The sequence below is a fragment of the Phyllopteryx taeniolatus genome, chromosome 18, assembly GCF_024500385.1.
Source record: "Phyllopteryx taeniolatus isolate TA_2022b chromosome 18, UOR_Ptae_1.2, whole genome shotgun sequence".
NCBI lineage: Eukaryota > Metazoa > Chordata > Actinopteri > Syngnathiformes > Syngnathidae > Phyllopteryx > Phyllopteryx taeniolatus.
In genome coordinates this window covers 9,614,262-9,639,997 of record NC_084519.1, presented here as the reverse complement: position 1 = coordinate 9,639,997, position 25,736 = coordinate 9,614,262, and the positions used below count along the sequence as shown (strand labels likewise).

General features: G+C 41.5%; 1 protein-coding gene across 6 annotated transcripts in view; it reads right to left on the bottom strand.

Annotated features, from left to right (window-relative positions):
- Positions 1-25,736, bottom strand: part of eya4 (EYA transcriptional coactivator and phosphatase 4) — a 58,832-nt gene that overhangs the window by 22,843 nt on the left and 10,253 nt on the right. For 5 of the 6 annotated variants that reach the window (XR_009785395.1, XM_061753442.1, XM_061753441.1 and 2 more), the window contains one exon: positions 1,806-1,855. Coding sequence is in view for 3 of the 6 variants with exons in the window: in XM_061753442.1 (XP_061609426.1) it covers positions 1,806-1,855 (50 nt within the window). In the remaining 3 variants the exon portion in view is untranslated. Of the gene's footprint in view, positions 1-1,805; positions 1,856-7,526; positions 7,898-25,736 lie in introns of those variants that run through there. The other variant, XM_061753444.1, reaches the window with a different exon arrangement.

Sequence of the window (25,736 nt, the reverse complement as noted above, 5' to 3'; positions counted from 1 at the left end):
CAGGATGGTGGGAGAATTCAAACAAACGCGCACGTGTGTCGCGGTTCAAGAAGGCGTGTCCAACCCTTCCTGTCCCGTGCCTTGCTTTCCAGGCCCGGTTGACAAACCCGCAAGTCAGAGTGACAGCTTTAAACATTTCACTCGCACCAGACGAGGCTTGGCTTGCGAAAGTTAAACATTCTTAACTTGGCTTTCACTCACTAAATTTTTTTTTCTTGTATCGTATCCAAATAGTACATCTTAGAACTAATCAGTGTTCTGAACCAGTTGTTTCTAATGGGTCGAAAAGTACTCCCCCCCCCTGTCTTTTAACAGAAGGAAATGACTTCTATTCATACTTACCTTCTTTTTTGTGATGGCAGCAGTTGGTGTTTCATAAACTCTTCTTCTCTGCTATTCACATTAAGAGTGTGTATTGAGACGCATTACTTGATATTTACCCGCGTGGATGTGGAAAATGGACCAAAGGATTAATGTCAAAAGAACGTGCATGCATCCCACCCTTACCACAGCACACACTGAGGTCTTTATGGTGAGTATAGTGAGATTCATTCACTTTCTTCAAAAGATGTGTGGTTCTGTATTTCTCAATCTGTCTTGAATAAATACAGTGGTGCCTTGAGATACAGGTGACCTGACTTAGAAGTAGTTTGAGATACGGGGGACGATTATTATTATTATTTTTTTGCTTTGACTTGCGGGCCAAATTTTGAGATATGACCGCTGTATGGTGGTAGTGAACTCAACTCACTTCACAAAAAGCAGCATTTTGGCATAGTGAACGATTCTTCAAAAAGAGGCCTCAAGTTGGTTAATGCCACTCCAATTGGAAGTTTATTGCCTTCTGCTAGCTTAATGCGAACAGACAATGAAAAACCCCATATACAGCATCTATGCGTTATAACCCTTAAGTAATGGATATTTGTACACAAACGGAGAAGTTTCTGTGTAGACACAAAATATAACAATACTCACAGGCATATATTATTTGTCCTCAGCAACAAATGACTAATATTAATGCAGTTTAAGGAAGAATTAAGAGTCTATATATATTCATATGTCTGTATTATTTTGATGCGGCACAGTGGACAACTGGTTAGCATATCTGCCTCAGAGTTCTGAGGACCCGGGTTCAATCCCCGGCCCCGCCTGTGTGGAGTTTGCATGTTCTCCCCATGCCTGCGTGGGTTTTCTCCGGGCACTCCGGTTTCCTCCCACATCCCAAAAACATGCATGGTAGGTTGACTGAAGACTCTAAATTGCCCATAGGTGTGAATGTGAGTGTGAATTGTTGTTTGTTTATATATGCCCGCTGATTGGTTTGCGAACAGTCCAGGGTGTACCCCACCTCTCGCCCGAAGATAGCTGGGATAGGCTCCAGCAAGCCCGAGACCCTAGTGAGGATAAGCAGTACAGAAAATGGATGGATGGATGTATTATACTGCCCCTGGTGGCCAAGGCGTGCACACCAGAGGGAGCAGCACCATGCCCATTTAATTGAAGCATAAAGTGTGACAAAAACTGTTTAATTCTTTACATTTTGTTTGAATATGTCATTACTGCATGTTTTTATAAAGTACAATATTATAGAGTGCTATTATTGTCATAAAAAAACTGATGTGTTTTGGGAGGCTGGAACGGAGTAACGGCATTTCCATTCATTTCAATGGGGAAAGATGATATGAGATACGAGTGTTCTGAGTTACGAGTGGGGCCATGGAAATAATTAAACTACAGACACAACTGCCTTTTTGTTTTTTCTACAACATGTGTTTGTACATACTGTCGCCTTAATGTTCATTTACCTGCTGTCCGAAGGGTCTGGAACATGAGAATCACTGTTTGATTTCTTCACCTGCAGATGACCCAGAGCAGAAAGATTCAGTTATTCAACATTAAAGAACAAAATCATTTGAAATTATATTGCTTGGAGTATGGGCCAAAAATTAATATGCACATTTAGTTTTTTTTCCCCTGGCATCTTTTCCCTTCCTGATCACATTCCTTCCTTTCTTCCTTCCACTCCTGACCTGCTTTATTCTTCTTTCCTTTCTGACCTCCTTCCTTTCCTCCTCCTACCTTTCTTCATCCCTTCCCTCAGATCCCCTTTTTATTTTGCATACTTCCTTCCTTTGCTTAAAACCTCTTTTCTGTCATCCTTCCTTCCACTTTCATCAAATTATTTGTCATCATTCACAGTACCTCATACCTGTATATAAAAAACGTATTGAAAGTGCATACTTATCTTTGACCCCGCCTCCCACCCAGCTGTATAATATACAGATATATACAGTATTCTACATAAATAACCCAAAATTGACAGAAGCTTTAAGTGGCCTCCAAGTTTAGACATTATCTTTCTCTTGTTCACCCTTGACCCCACACCATGCCCGCTTCGAGTCCCTTACTCTCCTCTTTAAGGGTTGAAAGGGAACGACGGGGTCGCGTTAGGTCACAAGGAGCGGGGGCCTCTCTTTCACCTCTCTTAGGCAGCCGACACTATAACGAGACGTGTCAATCAACGCATGCCGGAGCGTGTATACTTTATGAATGTTAAAAAAAAAAATTTTTTTTTAAATGCACACAGGCCGAGTGTGTACGCGCAAGTGTGTACGCGCGGCTGCCACAGCGGGTCTCTATTAAAATTCCTCCCTCTTATTTGGAACAGGAACTAATTAGGACAGTAAATGGGGGGAGGAGCCACAGGCAATGTGTACCAGCTGCCCTCTAATCACTGTGTCAACACGCTGCTGAGGTGTAGGCCACGCGTACTGGACACACACGTGGAGACACGCATGCACAAATCGACATAGGCGGCGTGTGTTCAAGACATTTGCAAATGAGCGCAGTCATGGTCAGCGTGAAGAAACTGCCTGGCCAAGCACCTATTTAGAAAGCAGGTCGTCGACTTTGACCTCACCCACATTTTGTCATTAGTCATCCACTTTTATAGTATTTTCTTTTTTAAATAGCCATCAAAAGCATCTTTTGAACGTGCAACATTCATTTGAGTGCACATTACGGAACTGGTGGGAAGCGTGATAATTAGTTAATTCATAAGTTTTATTTGTGTCTTCTATCTTTGTGTTTCAAAGAAATCTCAAAGTTCTACCAAAGTTTAAAAAACAATATTAAAAGCATTCAGAAATGACAACAAACCTCCGGAGGAGGTACAAGTCGACAAAATCAGAATAGCAAGGTTAAGAATGGAGATTTTAAAAAGATGAGAATTTTTAAATACAAAAGTTTTTAACCCCTTTTTGAACATCTCCCCACGTTGTGGAGCTGACAAGGACTCTGGGAGGGTTTTCTAAATTGTGCATATAAAACAGTAAATAAAAGAATAAATATAAAGACAAATTAAATAGCACAATTCCATAAAATGAAACACATTAGACGCAGATATTCGAGCCTGACCGCGAATAACCAAAATTCACAAATACTGTCATTTCTTATAATTGCCATGAAAAAAAAATTGCAAGCAGAGACTTGGGTCAAAAAACCTGCAAATACAGAGGGGTTTCAGCCAATAACGGGCAATAGGTTCAGCCCCAAAACAATCCACGAATAGGAGAATTTGCAAATGCCACACCGCAAATTTGCGGGGGTCCACTATGAATGTCATTAAATTCAATAGGTCACTTAGTATTTTCTCTGCCTGTCCATTATTCATATACTTAAATAAGACAAGCCTAGCATTGGATGCACATTAAATATTTTAATTTGTGGTGGGGTAATTAATTCATTGTATTTTAATAGAATGCAAATACTTGACACAATAGGCTATGTTTCTCGATTGCTGTCCTACTCAAAGCCTGTCTGTGTAGGCAATGCGCTTTTAAACTCGCGGAGTGTCAAAACAAATCAAGAAAGGCATTTTTGCTGTCCATGCGCTAGGGATGCTAATGCTAAAAACATTGCTATAGACGCACATCTCTATTTTGGGACACGAGTTTCAAAAAACGTTTCAGATCAGTGTAATCCAGCCTGAACTCTGCTTCACCTGTACAAAATTGTTGTCGGGACCAACCAAAGTATGTGGCAAGTTAGTCTTGCTTGTAGTAGAATGGTCGATGGTAACGTTAGCTCTGGTGTCTGCTAACTGCAACAAGTTCAGTGTCACAGAAATAAAAAAGTGTGAGTAAATGCATTTTGTAAGCATATTCAAATTCCGAGCCTAATTGTGTGAATTCTCAAGAATATTCACGCATTATTCTGCAACCACAAAATATTTATTATTTATTCTGCCCACTTTTTTTTGTTTTATATCCTACTGCTACCACATTTCTCAGCCGATTCGAACCACTCAAACCTGACTGGATTCACAATATTCAGGACGTTAGGAATTACTTTCCACAATCCACTAAGTCATCTTTCCCATTCCAAATGGAAACTGTTTAGCTCATTCAGGACAAAATGTCCACATTTTAATTATTCCACATTTTTCATGACAAAATTCCCAATTTTTTTCCATTAGTCCTCATTTTCCATGACAACATTCCCAAATTCAGAGACATTTTACATATACAGTTCCATCTTCCACATTTCTGGACTCATTCAAACTATTCCAACTTCAAACTGTGTGACACATTCAGTACATCTTGGAAACATTTGATCAAATTCTGAGATATTTTACATATTTATGTCCGCCCTCATTTCTTGACGGAGTCAGCGTATGCATCTTGGGAACAAGAACATCATATTCTCAAAATTCCCAAATGTTCATTGAAAATTTTACCTTCTTCCATTTTTCTTTACCATGTCAAACTATTCCAACTTCAAACTGTTCATCTTATTTAGGACATCCTGAGAGCTATTTATCACACGCCTGAAATTCCCAAATTTTCACAGTAAAATTCCCAAATATGTGTGGGCGTGTGTGTGTGTGGCTGTTATTATTTGGGTGACATGGTTCTGATTAGAGGTTCCACGCAGAGAGTCCAATAAGAAGTGGCACTTAGCTGTTTAAGACGGGCGGCGGGGGCAGGGGGCGGGTGGTTGGGGACCTCGCATGGATCACTTTACACGCACTTTCATGTCGCGTTTCATGCTTTGCTGAAATTTAACAAGGCTGTCAGTCACGCCGTTGGAGAGAGCGCGGCCGTGAGAAAGCGTGCACGCACACACATGCACATGCACGAGGGGGAACAGACAATCCTGGCTGTTTCTGTCTCGACACAATCCCAGGACACCACAAGCACACTTTGATCCCCGACAAAGCTTATCGTTCATTGTGCGCGTACACTTTGGCCTCAGTGACAACATCCCTCAGACATTCACTGTTAGATTTAATTCTATATACGGAACATACAAACATCTTTCTTTGCAAACACTTAAGTAATTCTCCTGTCGTTTAATGCAATAATACATGTTGTTAAAGTAAATCCCTCCCCGACCGGAACCATATTTGGTACCCTTTAAAATGGATGCCTCACTATTAGGCAGTAGAGATAGAATCATGTGTTAGCGAATTAGCGAAGAGGTCCCAATGACGAAGACAATAATAATTAAACACAATGAAACATGAGTATATTATACTGGTATACCTATGTATGCATATATACATACATAGATGTACACATGTATATTATAGATTTCATGATGAATAAGCATTTATAGATACATAGATATCGACAATATAAGCAAGGAGGAAAAAAAACAGAAGATTGAAGATGTTGCTATGTGGTAAGTATTAAATGGTCTAATTATGCTACAGTAACATTTATAGTAGCAAATAAATGACTGTTCATTTTCCACCTTGTTGTTATACTGTATACGTATACAGCCAGTTGACTAACCTTAAAGCACATTGTACACATAAAATATATCCGTATACCTATTTCCCCAGAGACGTTTCAGTGTATTTTGTCAGGTTTGGGTTGTGTGTTGTTATATTTTTTTCATACTCAGTGAGATTAAATTGTCACAGCAGCAAAATTCACACATAATTGTATTCATGGTGGCGTACACACAACGAAGTACTAACAAAAACAAAGAGCAGCATTGAGGAAAGATTTTTTTAAGTAAAATTTGCATCTTGAGGGTTAAAAAGTAAGTAAAAGAAAGCATCCTTGGGTCCCTTGTAAGCGCTATATAAATCTAAGCTCTTACTATTTTAAGATAGCTGAATTTACAGTCATTTGTCCACTGCATAACTCAGAAAATAGGATAGACATTTTTGGTCTTTACTTAAATAAAAAAAAAGGTAGCAAAAATGGGGCAACAGAGTAGGGGAGTGTTTAGCATGGCTGCCTCCCAATTCGGAGCTTCAGAGTTTGAATCTCAACTTCCTTTGTGGGATGTTCTTCTCTGTGCTGACATGGGTTTTTCCTCCCACGTTCCAAAAACATCCGTTCGGTTCATTTAAGACTCTCTATTGTCCAGAGGTGTGAGTGTGAATGTTTGTCTGCCTGTACGTGCGCTGTGAGCGACCAGTCCAGGGTGTACCCCACTTCTTGACTCTAATGAGGACAAGTGCTATAGAAAATGGATGAATGGTACTACAATAAAAATGCTGATGCCGCAGTGTTTCTCGATCAGTAGAAAAGGAATACAAAGTGTCATATGATAACACGAAATCCCTCTTTCCGTTATCTAATAGAGTCGGCCTCCTTCAGGTGGCCACCAGGCCTGAAGGAGCCATCTGTGTCGCCTGAGCCACTTTTGGAAAAAAAAAGGGTCGACCTTTGAACCCGACGGCCGGGTGAGCGCCCGTGAACACAGCGCGCCTGATGCTGTGTGGAATCCCTCAGGGGAAGGAACAACAACAACAAAACTAGCACTAAATTAGCACTAAATTAAAAAGTGTCATTTATTTCAGGGAATTACACCCAATTAGTTAGTGCTGCTGTCAGTGTTGAATGATATTTGTTTGTGTGTGTGGGAAATGAACTTGCTTGTTATGTTTGCATTTACGTGACATGTTAAAGAATTTAAAGCACAATCGGGAAGAAGTGAGGCCAAATTAGATGGATTTGGGGAATGGAATATTGCTATACTTTTGATAAGGGTTTGAAACAGACAGATCACGAAAAATATACATATATATATATACACATATAAACATACACACGCGCACTTTCGGATAATTAAAAAGGACAAATAACCGCAGCTTGCCTTTAGGAACTCAAAGTAATGTCATGTCACCTTTACATGGTTGTACTTTTTTATTTTGACAATGTACATGGCACACACACACACACACACACACTACATCAGTCCTATAATAATAAAATACTATTTAATATTGTTAACAATGAACACTCACTGACCTGCACAATGCAATGAGATCCAACACAAATATTCTCATTAATCACTATTGGAAATTTGCTAAGAATAATCTAACAGTATGTCCTGATAACCCAGTCATCTCCTCCTAAGAATCTAACTTTGTGCAAACCTTTTTTAACATAAGGCCCAAGATGATCAATTCTGTACTAACATACTCAACTATTTCACATATTGCCTAATATCGGCATGTTCTGTACACAGAAGACGTCAGTTTACTATACAGGCGAGCGACTTACCTCAAGAGTGCAGTCAGGTCACTTTGCAGTTGTGCACTTCTGCACATTAAACAGCGATGTCATCCACCAGTCAGCTTACACACACACACACACACACACAAACGCACACACTCGGTCCAATTAAAAGTGCGTTGATCGTCCCGCAGGTGCCACGTTCGTCTGTGTCTCGCTATGTGCTACAAACAGGCATTAATTCCCTCCTTTCATCTTTAAGTCCCAGCTTTTCTCAAAAAGTCCTAAAAAGTTTCAAAGCTCTCAATAAAAAGGAAAAAAGAGCGTTAAAGAGACGCTTTTGACTCCACGTCCTCCGAAGCAGTCCATCCATGCGCAGCTGCTGTCTTCCTCAAGTGCACTAATGGGGAACGTTTCACTCAGCCTTCCTCCCTCCCTCCTCCTCCTCCTCTTCCTCCTCTCTCATTCTCCCTCCTTCATCGCTCCTCCTCCTCGCACTCGCTCTCTCACCTGTCACTCAATTCACATTTTTAGCCGGTCAACTCTCTTTTATTCAGTTAAAGCCCCGAGAGCTGAAAAAACTTCACTTGAATGTTTTAGTCTCTGTAGAGTGAAAATAAATGTCTTGTAAATTGGACACAGCACAGAGAAGAGTGTTGTTAACAAGCCTGATAAGTTTGAATGATTACAGACAAAAATCACCAAGCATGTAAAATGAGTCTTCAAAATTGTGAAAAATCAAGCTATTCTCATCGCTCTCACATGCTGTGGGTGTGTCTGTTTAATCCGCTGAAACCACGCCCTCCTCAACTGGCAATCAAATAAATCTACTACAACCTGGAAAAATGGATGCTACTTCATCGAGCATATTTCTTAAACCTACACATAAGTACATGTTTGAGCCGCGAAAATATTTCCGTTTAAAGTCTCCGGTGGCTGGAATGTATCCCACCGGGTCGTCACATGGCTTTTCCATGCCGTGACGACGAGGCACTCTAAAGTGGCAAAGCCCCTGTCCACTCACTGGCTGTCATGTCTTGACCGCCCCCCCTTGCTCTTCCGCCTTCTCTCCATGATGTGCACACACTAATGGCCAGCGACAAGGCGGCCTAAAGAGGCCACGCCAGCGGACTATCCAAATGGAAAATGCTTTTTTGGGGTGTAGGCATAAGTAGCTAGCTAACTGCACGTCGCAATTGTGCTGGATAACCACTGATGAGAACGAAAGTGCTCAAGTTCTTATATAGTGGGGGAGGGGCAACCACCTGCCGGATGCGGGAGTGCGTCACCAGGCATCGTTTTAGCCATTCCCAATCAAACTGAAAATGGTGAGAAACTGGTTGACGATAATTGAATACCACATGCAGTAGGTCTCGGTCTTTACACGTTTTCAGCAATTATCTTCAAACATGTATAATATAGTTCGAATTCGAAATAAATCTCTAAATTCACGCTCCAGGGTCTTTAAGTCAAAATGCATTGCGTGTGCGCGCGTCTGTATGTGCGTGCCCGTTTGTGTCCAGTGAATCTCAGCCACGCGAAAACAATGTCTCACTGTGTAGTAAAAAGTGCAGGTCAAACGATAAAATTCTCACCACGCAACACACACACACTCTTTTATGAGCACCTGAGCATGCCACACACCAGTCGGTGTTAATTGTAGCCACCTGTGTATGTGTGTTTGTGTATGTGTGACTACCAACTACAATACAGTTAAACCTTTACTTAAGAGTTTAATTCGTTCCACGACCAGCAGTAACTAAATTTACTTGCGTGTCAAATACATTTTTTGCCATTGAAATGAACTGAAATGCACAAACTGAAATGCACATTCATCCAGTACAGCCACACAAAAAACTCAATTTTAAAAAGAAAGAAAAATAGCACTGTATTGCACTACATAACATAATAAAAGAGCATTTGAAGAAATACAACTTTGTTTTTAAAGTGTAATTACCATATGTACTGTAGTATTTGTGTGTTGGATGTGTGCCTTTAAGGGGCATGGCCTAGTGCGTGACATCAGCAGCTGGAGTTGGCCAGTTTAGTGTGAGCATCTGGACATAAGTTCTGGCCTACAGCAGCTCCTTGCGAGTGTTCATTTTGTATGCTTTTGTTTATCTCATTTTTATTAAATGCATTAACGACTGCGGCTCGCCTTCCCGCAAATGCCAGAGCATCACATTGCCTTAATTGCGCAAATTTTTTATTTTTCACGTCAATCAAGCGGTGGCATATTTGAAGCTCGCTCGTGACTAAAATTTTAGCTTGGAACAAAAAGCAAAAAAAATAAATCAATCAAACAAGCAATGGCCCATAACTCAAAATGTTTTAAGTTGGGGGCACTCAAAATGTACTATTTTATAGTGGAACCTCTGCAGTGAGGTACACATTATAATCTGACGGAATTTTTCCCTGCTTTTGATCAAAGTAAAAAAATGCCCAATTGTTGGATGAACCATTATCCTGTTATATTGGCTGTGATAAGGAGAGTATACGCATACTGATAATCGGGCCTAATTTGAGCATTTTTCCTCTCTAGCAATCAAAATCAGCAAAGGCTTAAAAGTCAGATGTCTTTGAAAGAATATCCCAAGCGATTATTCTGTGGTGTCAGGTGTTCATCCCCGATCTTCTCGGAAAACGCACGCGCCCGACAATCGTAAATGTTACACCTGTTCAATATTGAGGATGACAGATCTTATTTGGAAGGAGTCCTGGACTCCGTTGTTGTGACGTGAAACGGAACGATAGCCAATAAAAATAACATAAAATTAGCTTGTGCTGTTGCTGGACACAAATAGACGAAAAACTGTTTGTGTTGAGAAATGTTTGTATAATGCGTCTTACAAGTCATTCACAGCAATAAAAATGACAAGGAGAGTTTGTAAGTCTTTGTGACTAAGAACAGACATTTTGTTTTTCTTTCTACAGTCTGTTGTGGTGAGCCATGCATGGCACATACAGCGAGCCTTATTTTACATACAGTCCCATCCAAAAGTATTGGAATGGCAAGGTCAATTCCTTTGTTTATGTTGTATACTGAAGACATTTGGGTTTCATATCAAAAGACGCTCTTCTCTCAGCTTCAAAATTGTTTGCTTTTCTCCCATAGACAGCTCTCTGGTCTTCATGATTGCTTAACAGCAAATGCAGTTTTCATAGGTGAAACCCAAAGCCAAAAACAAGCACTCTCTTATGTTTAAGCAATCAATCTAAAAGGCAACACCTGAGCAACTAGAAACACCCATCAGTCACATGTTCCAATACTTTTGCTCAATTAAAAAGTGTGTGGGTTCAAACAAAAGGTGCTCTGTCCTGAGTTGTTTAACACATCTAGATGTAAATACCATGAAATAAAAGCTTGAATTCTGAACTTTTGTGTCATATTAATCTTTTGATCTGAAACCCAAATGATTTCAGTATACAACAAAAACAAAGGAATTGACCTTGCCAGACTTTTGGAGGGGACTGCACAGCGTGATTATTATTATTATTTTTTTTATTCATTAAAATTTGGCAGGCTTGTAAAAACAAGGCACTTTAAGTGCAGTTCAGTTATATTTAACTTTTAAGTACAATACATTTGTATTTAATCTTTTAGAATAGTTTGTTTTGGAACAGGCGGCACGGTGGCCGACTGGTTAGAGCGTCAGCCTCACAGTTCTGAGGACCCGGGTTCAATCCCCGGACCCACCTGTGTGGAGTTTGCATGTTCTCCCCGTGCCTGCGTGGGTTTTCTCCGGGCACTCCGGTTTCCTCCCACATCCCAAAAACATGCATTAATTGGAGACTCTAAATTGCCCGTAGGCATGACTGTGAGAGCGAATGGTTGTTTGTTCCTATGTGCTCTGCGATTGGCTGGCAACCAGTTCAGGGTGTACCCCGCCTCCTGCCCGATGACAGCTGGGATAGGCTCCAGCACGCCCGCGACCCAAGTGAGGAGAAGCGGCTCAGAAAATGGATGGATGGATGGATGTTTTGGAACATTGAATTACTTTTTTAAAAATACAGTATACTTATTGGGAATATCACCTCTACCTCAGGTTTAATGAACATTTAGGCCTACTATGCTATAGTATTCTAATTTTGTTTATTATAGTGGTACTTGGGAGAGGTAAGTAATTTTTGAGGTTGTAGTTGGTGTATAAAGTGTGAGAACCACTTCCCTAGAATATTTCCCCAGAACTTTGTCACCTATTATGTTGTGGGTTCGCCAGAATTCCACAACCTTTATTGGCAGGGTTAAAGGGTTTTGGTTGTACTCCGCCAGGAATCATGTGCCTCCGCTCAACAACAGAGGAGTGCCATGGAATTTTCAGACGACATACTTGAGGCCAAAAAATACTGATGTCACTCTTTTGTGGGAAGTTGTTCTGATGAATAGCATTTCACACTGAGGAATCGGATATGGGTTATTAAAGCGACGATTATTGAGCTCTATTCTTTTTTGCTGCTTGGAATGTTCCCTAAAATTCCAATTGGGGTATAAAGTCCATGAGAATAAAATCAGAAGTTGTTTTGCAACCTGCGAGTCCTACAAATAAAATTCCACTGCAACTTAACGTGTCACAATTGGGTGATGAGTTGATCCTGAGTCTGTAAAAAACTGACAGCAGGATTCAGCGGATCGAACAGTGGTCTTGTGATGTTTTGAAAATAATCATTTATTATCAAATATACAACAAATAAACGCGAATGGCTCGAGTTGAACATCAGTCGTTTTTGTACATAGCATTGGTCATTCACTCCATGACTGTGTCATCTTTTCTCCCGATCATGCCACACACTTTGTACTACATACCATGACACATACTCTGCTCATACCATACATATACTTACTCTTTTAGAGTGTGATGTGCCTGAACTTGTTTGACTTGCAACGTGTTGGCTTTTCTCTCCCTCATAATCAACATGACAAGACAATATTTTCCGCCTAATCTTTATCTTCTCCTCAAAGGCTGTGCTGATCTCAAATCCAAAGTGACACCACCGCACCATCTACAGGGATCTGTTAGTCATTACAGTGGTTTACAAACCTGAATTTCACAGACAAGCAGGACGAGACCCTCTTCCATGCCTAACCGATGAAAAACGTACTTGACAAATATATACGGGTCACTGCCCTACTTGCAATGGCGAAAAATAAATAAATAAATAATTGATCAATCTGCAGATTTTTTTTGTATGGAATTTTATTTGTGTTTATTTCCTGCTGTCTGACTAAAACTCGCAACTTTTTGAGTGACATCATTACATTCCTGTCCTGTAATGCTAATTGCATATTAAGGAGTGTCAACTGCCAGACACGGTATGCTTTTCTTCTGCTGGCTCTGATGGGTCACTGCCCCACTTGGCCCACACGTAAGTGAACCGTAATGGGCGAACACTGCACCCAGCAAATCAACAAGGTAGTTTTGTAGCCCCTGCACTCTAACATGTAAAGTGAATTTCCCTCAGGGATCAATAAAGTGAAGTAAATAAAAAATAAAAGTAAGTCCACAGAGCATTTTGGAAACACGCCATCATGCTCCGCAGAGGGCCATACATCCCCCCCAGCCCCAATAAACACACTGATTGATAGAGTGTGCGAGGACCTCTGTGCGCATACACTTTGGCGAGGCCGTCACACGGGCGCACGGAGGACGACGTGTCAGAAGAGATTAGGGGTGTCGGTGAAAGCGCTGGACAACTCAAGCAATTTATTATTAGCCAGGCAGGACCCCATGTGGAGGGAGGCGGGGTCGGGGGCAGTTTGCCTCCCCCAAAAACATCCCTGATGAAATATTTTCACAGCAAGTGGAGAAGGCAAACCAGGGAGGCGTCCTAAAACACGCCTGGGGGGGAAAAAAAAACAGTAGCACGACGTGGGTGTATCACGGGAGAGAAAACAAAACGGGTAGCACATTAGACGACTAAATGACAAGTCGGCTCGGGCTTTTGTTGACATTCGGACCATTTCAAGTTTCTGTAAGCGACGCCTCTCCGCCTCAACAACAACATCAACATGGCTGACGCAGTAAAACAACGGCTGTTTGTCTCTCAGCAGACCAAAATGCACTCCTTCGCGCCTAAATACTGCAACTAAACCCGCCGCTAAGTCGATTTTCGCTTTGTGTTACGAGCCAAAATGTAGAGGAACAGAAGAACCTTGGTTTTCGGGATTAAATCCGTTCCAGAAAGTCTGACTAAAACTGAATCATATGAAAACCAAAGCAATATTTCCCATACGAAATAATGTACATCCAATTTACCGTTTCAGACACTCAAAAAAAAAAAACATTTTAGAAAGAATAACTATTGTTCTACATAGCGAAATGGTATAAAATAAATAATGATTATTGATGAAGATGACAAGGAGGGAAGAGCCATTTTCGTACGTTGCTATAAGTTATTTCTCTTATTCTGTCTTGTTTCTCACCTTTATCAAATGGCTGGTACTCTGAACTTTCTATCGTATTGTCTAAAAAGTGATCCAACAGATGGCACGCCATATTACACAATGCAAGCCGTTATTAACAACTCAAGGCAACAACAACTCTCCCGGTCTGCTTGGCAACATTTGGGAAGGATGGCACAATATCGGCACAACACAGCCCAAGGCTCAAAATAACTTTTTTTCCTTTGAGGAGCAGTTTTGGCTATTCAATGACTTCATTTGAGGAGCAACTTTTTAATTTTGAGGAGCAAGTTTTTGCTAGTTAATCCCACAGGGACCTGAAGCAAGGGAGGGGTATATCAGGGGTTTTGTGGGATCCAGGGTGGGCAGAGATGACCAGGCCTTTAGGTCCCCCCCCCGGCAGCACTGGGTTTTTTCGACCTGCTCCTGTTTCGCCACGCGTGGCTCAGATATGCTGTCCCCTGCTTGCACTCAACAGAAAAACTTGACTGTGATTCGCAGTTTTGCTTTTCATTGTGTTTTTATGAGGCGCAAAAGGTGAATTTTGACTTGCAAATTATGATGTGAATCCACTTATTTTGAGCCTTGCATCCTAACAAAAGTCGGGGCTTCCAGATAAAAGCACACCTGTATAATAACACACCTGTATGCCGATGTTGCCCAAGTGAAAGCTTGCATTATGGAACACGCCTTGCTGTAGGTTGAACCCTTCATACACAATTTGCAAAGTATGTCCAAAAGGTTCGTATTAAAACGCCGCAATACAGCAGGGGGCATGAAGGATGCACCACGATATCGTGGGGGAACAACATACCTGCATTTCTATCTGTCCTCCATGCTGTCCCCCTTCATTTTGTCTCTGGCACACACGTTTACCTGTCACCCCCCGCACCCCTCTGTCCCTCCCTCGCTCAAAGCACTCAGTTCTCTCTCTCCATTTGTGTGAGTGCTTATCGCTGCGGTAACCCTATCCCCTTCCTTTCATGTAAAATACATTGTGCCTCCCTGCCTCCACTGCCCCACCCGGCCCTCAGCAGTTGTGCCCCAGCCCGGGGAGGTGTAAAACTATCCCTCGTCTTTATGTCTCCAAAAACGACCCTTTTTTTTCTTCTTCAGGTGCACTAGGACTCTATACAAGAGAGAGGGAATGAGCAAAAGAGGTAGGAGGCTTATGTGAATATCCTAACCCCCCCCCCCCCCCCCCCCCCCACACCTTTAGTCAGCCTGAGCTCGCTTTACCCCCTGACGTTCACACGAATGTGCCACCTCGGGAAGGACTCGGGAAAAGAAAGGAGTTTTCACCCTGGATGAATCAAACCTTTTTGCCTTTTTGTTCGCAAATTGCCCCAACCAGACGACAATGGAGCTAAAACTGCCGTCAAAATGACCTGTTGCTATACATCGCTATGTTACGTATCTTAAAAACTCACCGGCCACAATAATAGGCACACACTCTTATGAGAATCAGTGTGAAATTACATTAAGGCACCATTCATTGAGATGCAGTTGAAAACCATTGTAATAGACAGTCAATTTGAAGTTTTGTATTGTAATATATAAAATATTATTTTGTTTCAGTCTGTTTAAGCATTTCCTTGATTTGCATCTGATTGGCTGGGAGGTATTTATTTACCGTTTACTCTTATGACTGCATCATAATAATAAGAGCTGTTGAGAGTGTCAGAATATTAGGAACAACAAATAATAAACATATTGTTAAATCAATATCTCTCTGTCAATTCTCTCAAGGAGCTGCTGTAGGCCACCAATCACGCCCAGACCCTCACACTGAAATTACCGCCGACTTCAACTCCTGAAGTCATCCACTAGGTCACACCCCTTAAAGGCACACATCCAACACTTGAATACTACAGCATAAACAGTAATTGCAATTTATAAAACCAGTTTATTTCTTTACATTCTCTTTTAAGTTTGTATACAATGCAGTGCTATTTTTCTTTCTTAAAATACTTAAAAGTATTTGTTGTTTTTGGGGGCTGGAATGGATTAAAGGACTTTAAATTCATTACAGTGGGGAAAATTTATTTCAGAATGGAGTAAGTTACGTTACGAGCTTGGTCACGGAACAAATTAAAGTTAAGGTACCACTGTAGTTGAACGTCAAGGTTGTTTACCGAGCTACCAAATTTACAATTTGACTGTCAAAAGGACCATTCGGTCTAATTGCACAGGGGGTGGGGGGCTGGGGGGGGGGGCGCGGTTCAGCCTACTCGTTGCCCCGGTGGTCTTCGTATGCGCCACTTGATTGAGCTCGAGAGAGTGAACGGATCAGCGACATGATTTAATGCAGCTTTACTCAGTGGACACAAATGAAAAGTAACTGATGGATGTGTGTGTGTGTGTGTGTGTGCGCACAACAGTTCTGCGCTGTTAATTGTGAAGCGTTTGGCCTCGACTGCCCCTGCCAGGCTAATCTGATGAGAGTGATTAAAAAAAAAAAAAAAAACACACTGGGAGAAACTTACACCAGTCCACAGATGACTAGACACAAGCACGCAGGCACACACACACATGCACGCACACACACACACGCACGCACACACACACACACGGCAGGAAAGTCAGACAGTGGGAGAAACATTTGCAGATTGAACAGATTGTCTAAATTTCAGAAGACATGATGATGAATGATGCCATTGTTTTCCTCCATTTTGTCTCGCTGGTTAGACTTTTCACCCAAAAAATGCCATGACACTTAACAAGTAGAGTCGAACTGTTGTGTGGTGGTACAGTTTGGACTTTCATGACTTCATCAGGAAGCCCATTTTCTTCTCGGCTTCTTTGTGGCTTATATTGTGAGTATCGGGACTTTACACCCCCCGTATAAAGCCAAGCAGGACCCAGGGGCGTACAAAGGAGGCGGCGAACGGGGTGGGGGCCACGGGCATTCACCCGGAGGGGGCATTTGAATCGGCCAACACTACCCCACCCCACAACCGTCTTTCTCGGGCATACAAATTCGATCAACAGCCCCCCTGCACCCCCTAGTTTTAGTCATATTACTAAATAAATATTGTGAAGTCTTCCAGACGATGTACAGTACATGGTACAGTTGCATGCTGTTATCATGCGTTTTTGTGTAGTATATTAATGCTTATTAAATGTACGGCCCGCAACTGCAAAATACACAGCTATATTCCATACGCTCAAACCTGTGAAAGGTTGAAGAATGCTAGAATGAATCGTAAGACGCAGCCATATGGGAAGATGACTTAGTGCACTAGAATTGTGAGCGCTCCCCTCATTCTCTGCTGCTGCTGTTTGGAAGCTGAGGAAACACAACACCGCTCTTTTTGCATTCCCCCAAAAGACGTCCATTTCCCTAACCTGACCACAGCCACTGCACAAGTTCCACCCCCATGCACCCACTCTAGGACCCCAAACCACATCCTCCATCCCCACTCTCCCCCAGGCCCCCACCCAAAAAAATAAATAAATTAACAAACCGCTCCGTGAGCGCCTCAACATCTCATCATGCAAACCTCAATCTGTGAACACAACCTTTCACACACAACTCAAATTTGCCCAATATATGCAACATGTTCTCCCTTGTATTGTGCATTAAATTATAGAAAAATTCTTGGGTTGGGAATGGTGAAATAACACGTGACACCATATTGCGATATTTTTAGGTACTGGTAATATCACAATGTAGCGATTATGCAATAACAAAACATCTTTAATACATCAAGTCTACGTTACTGAAGAGGGTAACATTTGGAAAATGTCTTCTTGCACACATTAAAGAAGAAGAATTACAGCACACTCTGGTTGAAATTGCACTGTTCTGGAACGCCAGTTCTGTCTCACGCAAATGGCGAGTATGACATTCATTACCTTTTACTGCTACCTGACTTTTCTCACTCTTCTAGTAACTATTTTTTCAAAACAAATCAGTTAGCAATTAATTAAGCAAGGTTTTGCATTGTTATTGGAGACGACTGGAGACTTTGAGAAGAGAAATAGTCAATTTTCCAGTCCCCTTTAACTCATTCACTCCCGTGGACGATTATTTTCATAAACTGAAATCCAACCGTTTACTGCGACCGACGTAGAGTATCTATTCGGGTCTCGCCCAGCTTGTCTGTGAATATCAAGTTTGTAAACCCTTGTAATGACTAACAGATCCCTGTAAATATTGGCGTTCCATTGCTCTGGATTTGAGATCAGCTCAGCCTTTGAATAAAAAGGAAAGATGCGGCGGTGAATGTCTGTTTGTCACGTCGATTATCAGGGAGAGAAATGCCAACACGTTGGCGGTCGGCCAAGTTTAGGCACCTCATACTGGAATAAAGTATGTATATGTATCGTATAAAGAGTTTGGGTGTCACAGTGGGTACTCGAAAGTCTGTGTCGCGCCCGTGAGACAAGATGACGCAGTGAATGATGAACGCCAAGTACAAAAGCCACTGACGTACAACTCCAGCTATGCCGTGTTTCTTAGTTGTATATCAGTAAATAAAAAAATTGTTTTCCATCAAAAGCCTTTTCTCAGTCTTCTTTTTGTTTTATAGTTTGAGGTGTCACAAAAGCAAAAAATATTCACGTCAAAGTCACTGTTCAACTTGACATTTCTTTTTACCAAAAGCTTACTCTCGCCGCTTTTTGGTCGGAAATTGGTGTTTTGGTGAAACCAACCCGTGCTCTACCGCTGATTACTAAAGAACTGGTGAAAGAAGACTTCTCTTTCTTTTGGTAGGATCTGTGTTGACATTGTCACAGAACACAATATTCTGCATATCTTCAAAGATCTGTCAACACGCTGTAAAACCGCTGTCAATACGAGGAGCTCTGCTTTGAAAACAGCTGGCAGTGAATAAGTTACGTACCCTCGCAGTGTCATTGCAGCCAATAATGAAAACAAATTTTGCCTTAACAAACATAATATGCTCTGGCTTGATTGGGCTTATTACGTATTGCACTGCATCATAGTAAGAAGTGCGTCTAATATTTTACTGCATTAGAGGGTCAAAATATTCGAAAGACCTTTCAGTATGATGGAGTACAATTTTAGACCACTGTAAATAATCGCTAAAGTGTCAAACAAAACTTAGCATTATTATCTTTATGAAGGCCGAATTTTTATACACCCTAATGTGTATCTAATGTTGTGGCCAATGGAGTCAGGTAGTGACTTCTTATTAGTCAGAGGCATGTCATAAAATGTGCCATGAAGGTCTTCTGTGTGTCTTTGTGTGCCTGTGGCCAAGTGGGATGGTTCTATTGTGAAGACGGCAATCCGATACAGAGGCAGCCTGCCAGTGGGGGTTTGTAAGGGGGGGTTAAACGATGAAGGGAGCATCACAGAGAATAGGGAGTCGGGTGGGGGGAGGGTGTTCACATGGGCAGGCCCCGGCTGTCTGGAACCCCCCCTGAGGGGCCCCTCATACCTGGCTGTCTGCTCTACCTGTTGTCCCTCCAATACGGCTTCACCTTGTCCCATTTTTGGACTTTCCATCCTTCCATCTCCTCGCCTTTCGCACTTACGTACTTCCTCCCCCTACTCCTCGACCTCCTTTTAACTCACAGACGGTATTTTGAGTGACTTTATTAGGAAGACGATATGAAGTGTTTTTTTTAACAGCCTGGAATGACGGAACAGCTGGCTGTTAGCCTCTATATTGAATCTTTGCTAAGAGCAGATGGCGAGTGTGCGTGCATGTGTGTATTTAGCGTAGCTGTCTTTTCCTGTCTGTTGCGCCAAGCCTTCAAAAAGATGTTTTTAAAGGATATCTACCTTATGTCGTGATGTCACGAGCAGCATTATTTAACAGGCAGCTGGGAGGCCATTCATCATTTAATTAAAAGGCGTCTGAAAAGGAGCTGAGGCCTAATGACATTAGCTTCAATTATTGATGACGCTGCTGCTGACACACACGCATAAACGTATACACACACACAGGACAGGACAGAGACTTTGTCCTCAATCATATTGACTTGACCTCCCCACGGAGATATCGGAATTACACAAAATCTATTAGTGTAGAGTGAATAAGAAGTCTTAAATTAGACACACCACAAAGAAGAGTGTTATTAACGATCATTCAGAATTTGAATGATTTAAAAAAACAAAAAAAACAAAAAAATCGCTCAAAATGTAAAAAAAAATATATATATATTTTTAAAGTATATAAAATGAGGCTAGAAATTGGTGAAAAATCAAGCTGATCTCAAAGCTCTCAAACACTGTGGGTGTGTCTGGGCAATGCGCTACCTCATCTAGCAGCTTTCTTACACCTATACATAACTACATATTTGAGCCGCAAAAATTATATCGGTTTTAAGCCACCCGTGCTTGGAATATATCCCACCGGGTCGTCGTGGGGCTTTTGCACGCCGCAACAACGAAGCGCTCTAAAGCGGCCACGCTAGAGGACTATCTGCAGAGAAGATGCATTTTCACGGTGTAGGCATAGCTAGCTGGCTAACTGCACGTCGCAATTGCGCCAGGTAACCACTAATGCGAACGAAGATGCTCAATATCTTATGTAGTGGGGGAGGTGCGACTAATGCTGGCTTGCAAAGTACGTCTCGCGGTGCCATTTTAGCCACAGCCCCCCACCCAAAATTTCTAGTCAAAATGAATCTGATCACACCAAAAATAAAACTCATCACCTAAAACGTAACTTGTTCTTAGACAGTTTTCACATTTTCAATCTAATTTTTACTTGAAATAAGTAGAAAAAAAGTGAGTTTTTATTTTTTATTTATTTATTCTTTTAACTTCTTACAGTGACAAATGTTGCTTGAAACAAGTGAACATTGTCTAAAAACAAGTTACGTTTTAGGTCATGAGTCTTTTTTTCAGTATTATCAGTTTAGATATGACTAGAAATAAGACATATTTTTGAGTTTTTTCAGTGTACTGCATGTAGAACATTTGTTGCCCTTGTGCTGATGAAGCAAAAACCTAAGATGTGCCAACATTTGCCACATTGTGTCTACATAAAGAGTCAGGTCAAAGGCAAACTGGCCTCGACATCCGTTCCCGATACCAGTGCGGTTCTATGCCGCACAGACAGAAATCCAATCCCCCAGCAGCAGAGCAGCAGAGGAAGTTCTTGCTGCAGGCAAGTCAGTCTGGTTCCTCCATAACCGACACGCCATTGTAGCAATCTGATTTTCTTCCTAGCAAAAACAAGAAAATGTGCTTGTTTTTTTTCGCCCTTTTTGTTTTGTTTAAGATGGACACTTTGCCAGGTTTAATATAAGGTGAAGCCGGAATAAAATCAAAATCTGGCAGCCAGGCTTCTGCGTCTTGAAAAGTCTTTGAGTAATCAATAAAGACGAGAGTCTTCGAGACAGACTCCACTGGGATGACCTCAGCCGTCCCACGCTGCCGCGTGCGTATGCGTAAAACAGAGAGCCAAACACCTAGACGCACTCAGCAGACACTCGAGCACAAATATCATGCGGTTTCCTGTCTGGTGCGTTTCACTCGAAAGAAAAGCCCATGCTGCTTTTCTCTGCCGCTCTCAATGGATTCTCCAGTCCATTTGGCGCGTCGTTCGCAGACTTTGTGCTTGACGGTCGACGCTGACCCGCCGACCTCGCGCCTCTGTGACGCTCTAGCGCCTTCGTAAGCTCGATAGCGCCAAGCTAATTATCATGTTACATCTTTTTTTCTGCACCCCCCCCCCCCCAAAAACAAAGTGAAAGACTGACATGGTTGGTTTATGGGGTGTTTTTTGTGTGTGTGTGTGTGTGTGTGGGGGGGGGGGGGGGGGTCTCTCACACACACACATATACACACACACACACATATATACAACACTCCCCACTGGGGGGAAAATAGTCCACCTTTGAACACAACCAGGCTAACCTTTCCCTGTCTAACGCGGCAGGGAGGCATTGAGAAACTCGCAAACCAAAACCAAATTTTTCTATTGGATGCAACAAAGGCAGCATTGATGATTTCTCGACGCTGCCTGTTTGTCCGTAAATTCTTGGAACAAATGGAAAAATGAACACAGTTGATGCACTGAACTCGAAATAAACTCATGAATCAGAATTTTTATCAGGGATGGACATGACAAACGAATTTCAATGGCTAAGCAATTATTGATTTTAGATATCAAGGAATACTAAATAAAAGCATGTTTAGACAACCCAAATTGGGCTTCAATTAATACTACTTCTAATAACTTTATTTATAAAGCACCGTTAGAAAACATGTTTACAAAGTGCTTTGACAGAACAAAAAAAAGCATACATAAAACAAAATAAGACAATCACAAGCATAAATATCCAAACACATAAAAATCTGATCTAGCAATAAAACCGATTGAGGAGCCCAGGCAATGCGAGAACCCAAAAGATAATATCAATTGCGTCCTCTGCTGGTTGTAGAGAACTCAGTTATTAATCAATTATTACAAGGGCTGCAGCTATCGAATATGTTTAATATTATTATTGTTATTTAGTATTTTATCGATTCTAGGATCAATTACTCGAGTAATCGGATAAAAACGTATTTTGCATTACTAAACATAAGAACATGTCCACTTAGATCGATATCCTCACGTCCTTCTGTAGCATCTGTAACTTTGTGTATGGCTTTAAAAGGCAGGGCCAGGCTTGCTGTGTGATGTGGGCATCAGGGAATAGGAGTGTAGAGTTGGCAGGCTGTTAACGTTTAGCTATTCGAATAATCGTTGCTGCCCTAATTGTTACTGTCCTAACAGAGGGCAACGTCTCCCTGATTGTTTTCGGATTCCTGTTTTTCCTTCCTACTCACTAGAAATTTAGTTGATTAATGCTGTGTGGCAACTCATTTTAGGCTTCATTAGACGTCCATCCAGCCATCCATTTTTCTTCTGCTTATCCGGGGTCGGGTCACGGGGCAGCAGCTTAAGGAGGAAAGCCCAGACTTCCCTCTTCCGAGCCATTCCAATTCCGAGGCGTTCCCAGTCCAGTCGAGAGCTGTAGTCTCTCCAGCGTGTCCTTGGTCATCTCCGGGGCCTCCTCCCGGTGGGACGTGCCCGGAACACCTCACCAGGGAGGCGTCCAACGGGTATCTGGTTAGGGCACCTCAACTGGCTCCTCCCGATGTGAAGGAGAAGCGGCTCGACTCTGAGCCCCTTCCAGATAACCGAGCGTCTCACCCCATCCCTAAGGGAGAGCCTGGCTACTTGTATCTGCGATCTTGTTCTTTTGGTCACGACACACAGCTCGTGACTATAGGTGAGGGTAGGAACTTAGATCAACCAGTAAATCGAGAGCTTTACCTCGGGTCCTTCTTCACCACGACAGACTGTAATTTAATTGCAAAATTCATGCAATTGTAATCCATTATATTACTTGGAGAAAATGTGTAATTAAATGAGTTGCTTTTGGAAATTTCCACAATTACAATTTTTACAATTTAGTTACTTTTCAAAAATAGCGGCAAAAGCTGTGATTTCTTTTTATAACACTTCCTCCATCTAAAGCCGACGCTTGTAATTGGCTCTCTCTGGTCATGTGCCATTCTGCCGTAGTCTCAAACATGAGACCTTGAAACGCCACCTTGTAGTGCATTCAGTTAGTTTGTATGAGATTTTTAAAAGGATAGACTCAACAGTTACACTTTTTAACATAAAAGAACATTGACTTTTGAACAGTCTCATCTGACTTTTTTATGGAACATTAATTTATCTGGGTTGTTGTTTGATGCGATATTGTCTAAATTGAGTACATTTGTCATTAGGTCAACATGGTATGGTGGTTTTCTGCATGCTGTACACATTTTTTAATCATTATTTACATTTTATTTTATAAGTTAATAACTTGTGCAAATAACAAATAACAAATATGTGGTTAATTCCAACATAATGATCTATGGTTTTAATACTTTTTAAAAAAAAGTAATTAAGAATAGTAATCAAAATGTAATCAAATGTAATTAGTTATATTACTCTGTCACTGCCCCCACTGGCCCCCAATTCAAGCAGACTGTTAACGGCAGAAAGTGAATATATAAATTCCTCCATTCGTACCTTCTGTGCAAAAATATCATTAGTTGTTCCTTGGCCTATACACCACCTGTCCATAATGTTTGTGTGGAAATTGAGTATGTTGTTTTTACATGATCTGGCTAACTGATTAACAGTGTTCAAAACATAACCATTGAGATTATAAATAATTACAGTGGTAACTTACATACTTGTAAATCAAGATACGACTGTATATGGGAAACATTTCAAATGTGCCCTCAGATTCAAAAAGTGCCCTCAGATTAAGGTGACCGCACGAAGGCCGACTCTCAGCTGTCAGCTACGCATCAATCTTACGAGAATCACTGTACACCAGGCTGAAACTTAAACGCAACAGTGTGCCGAGGTGACGATGCCAGCCTACTCGAGGGATGCCAGGGCTTCGCTGTTACACTCCGCTCTCCTATCAAGCCCCAGCACACCTTGTTGTTGGGCAGATAAAAAAAAAAAAACATTTACAAAAATCAAATGTCAATGCCGTCGACGCAATTCTGACGAGCGGGGTCGCATTCAGCCTGTGCTGCTCCATGTATGTTTATGCGAGTGTGACTGTATGGGGCTGTCAGGGTGAAAGAGAGGTGCAACCTGACCCCCTTCGCCTCTTCTAACTTGGTCCATGCAGTCGCTTGCTCGCACACAAACTGGGACAGCTGCCATACTGCACGCATACTGCGCGCCTCTCCCAGCACGCTACAGAAAAACTGCTACAACTAAAAGAACCTTTTCCCACCCGCCTCCATCTTGATGACTTTTTCCATATGGAAGCCATGTATCACAAAGGCAATCTAGTAGGAAAATGTTTCATGCAAAAATTCACTGTAAATATGACATCACTACAGTGTTAGCGATGTTAGTGATAGAATAGGGTTACGTGTTGTAAAACGAGGACCCCCTGTACTGTAGAGAGATACTAGTAGTGTTCCACAAGGCTCGTTACTCAGTCCACAGTTTTACAGTATACTCTACATTAGTGTTTCCCAGCCTTTATTTAGCCCTGCCACATATTGTACGTTAGAAAGATATCACGGCACACAACCAAACAAAAATGTCACAAAAAGTATATATACTAAAATAATGATGATCTCATCTAAAGTTACTTACAAATCCATGTACCTAGGGTGAAATCTGATCCTGTTTAGTTAAACACAAAGCTATTTTTATGTTGTTTATATGACAATAGGTGGATACGCAGGTTAATTGTAACTTATGCCATCAGAATGAAGAACATTTAATTGTTCTGCCAGTCACTATACATCACTGGTATAGAAAGATGAACAAAGATACAATATTTGTAGTCAATGAATAATAATTTTCAGACCAATTAAGTAAAAGCGGATACATTTCCACAACACTGCTCCGCTACATGACTGTCAATAGCCTGGTGTCACAGTCGAAAACTAGTGGTGTTCCACGAGTCTTTATACTAGGTCCACCCTATTTAAATGTCAAAACAACTTGGCTTTCTATTAGAAATGATAGATAAGACAGGAAGATACAGGGTTTTTTCGGTTAACGACGATCCCATTATGTGAAGTTTCGAGGTTACGAACGGCATGCAATGAAGTACTTTGTGCTGCGGCATCAGTATATGTCGTCAAGCGGCACAAGAAGGCACGCTCAGTTACCGCCGTACTTACTGTTTTTCATACAAATATTTTCTGTAATTATGACTTAACTACTGTGTTAGGGGAAAACAGATACAGCTAAAAGAACTTGTTTCCAATTATGTACCAATTCCAGTAACATTGCTGCCGTGGGAACGGCATGTTGTTCTCAAACAAGTTGAGACTGACTCAACACCAAGTACAGCACTACATTTTGGTTCAATTGGTTCAGTGTCGATGCTAAATCAAACTCATAGTT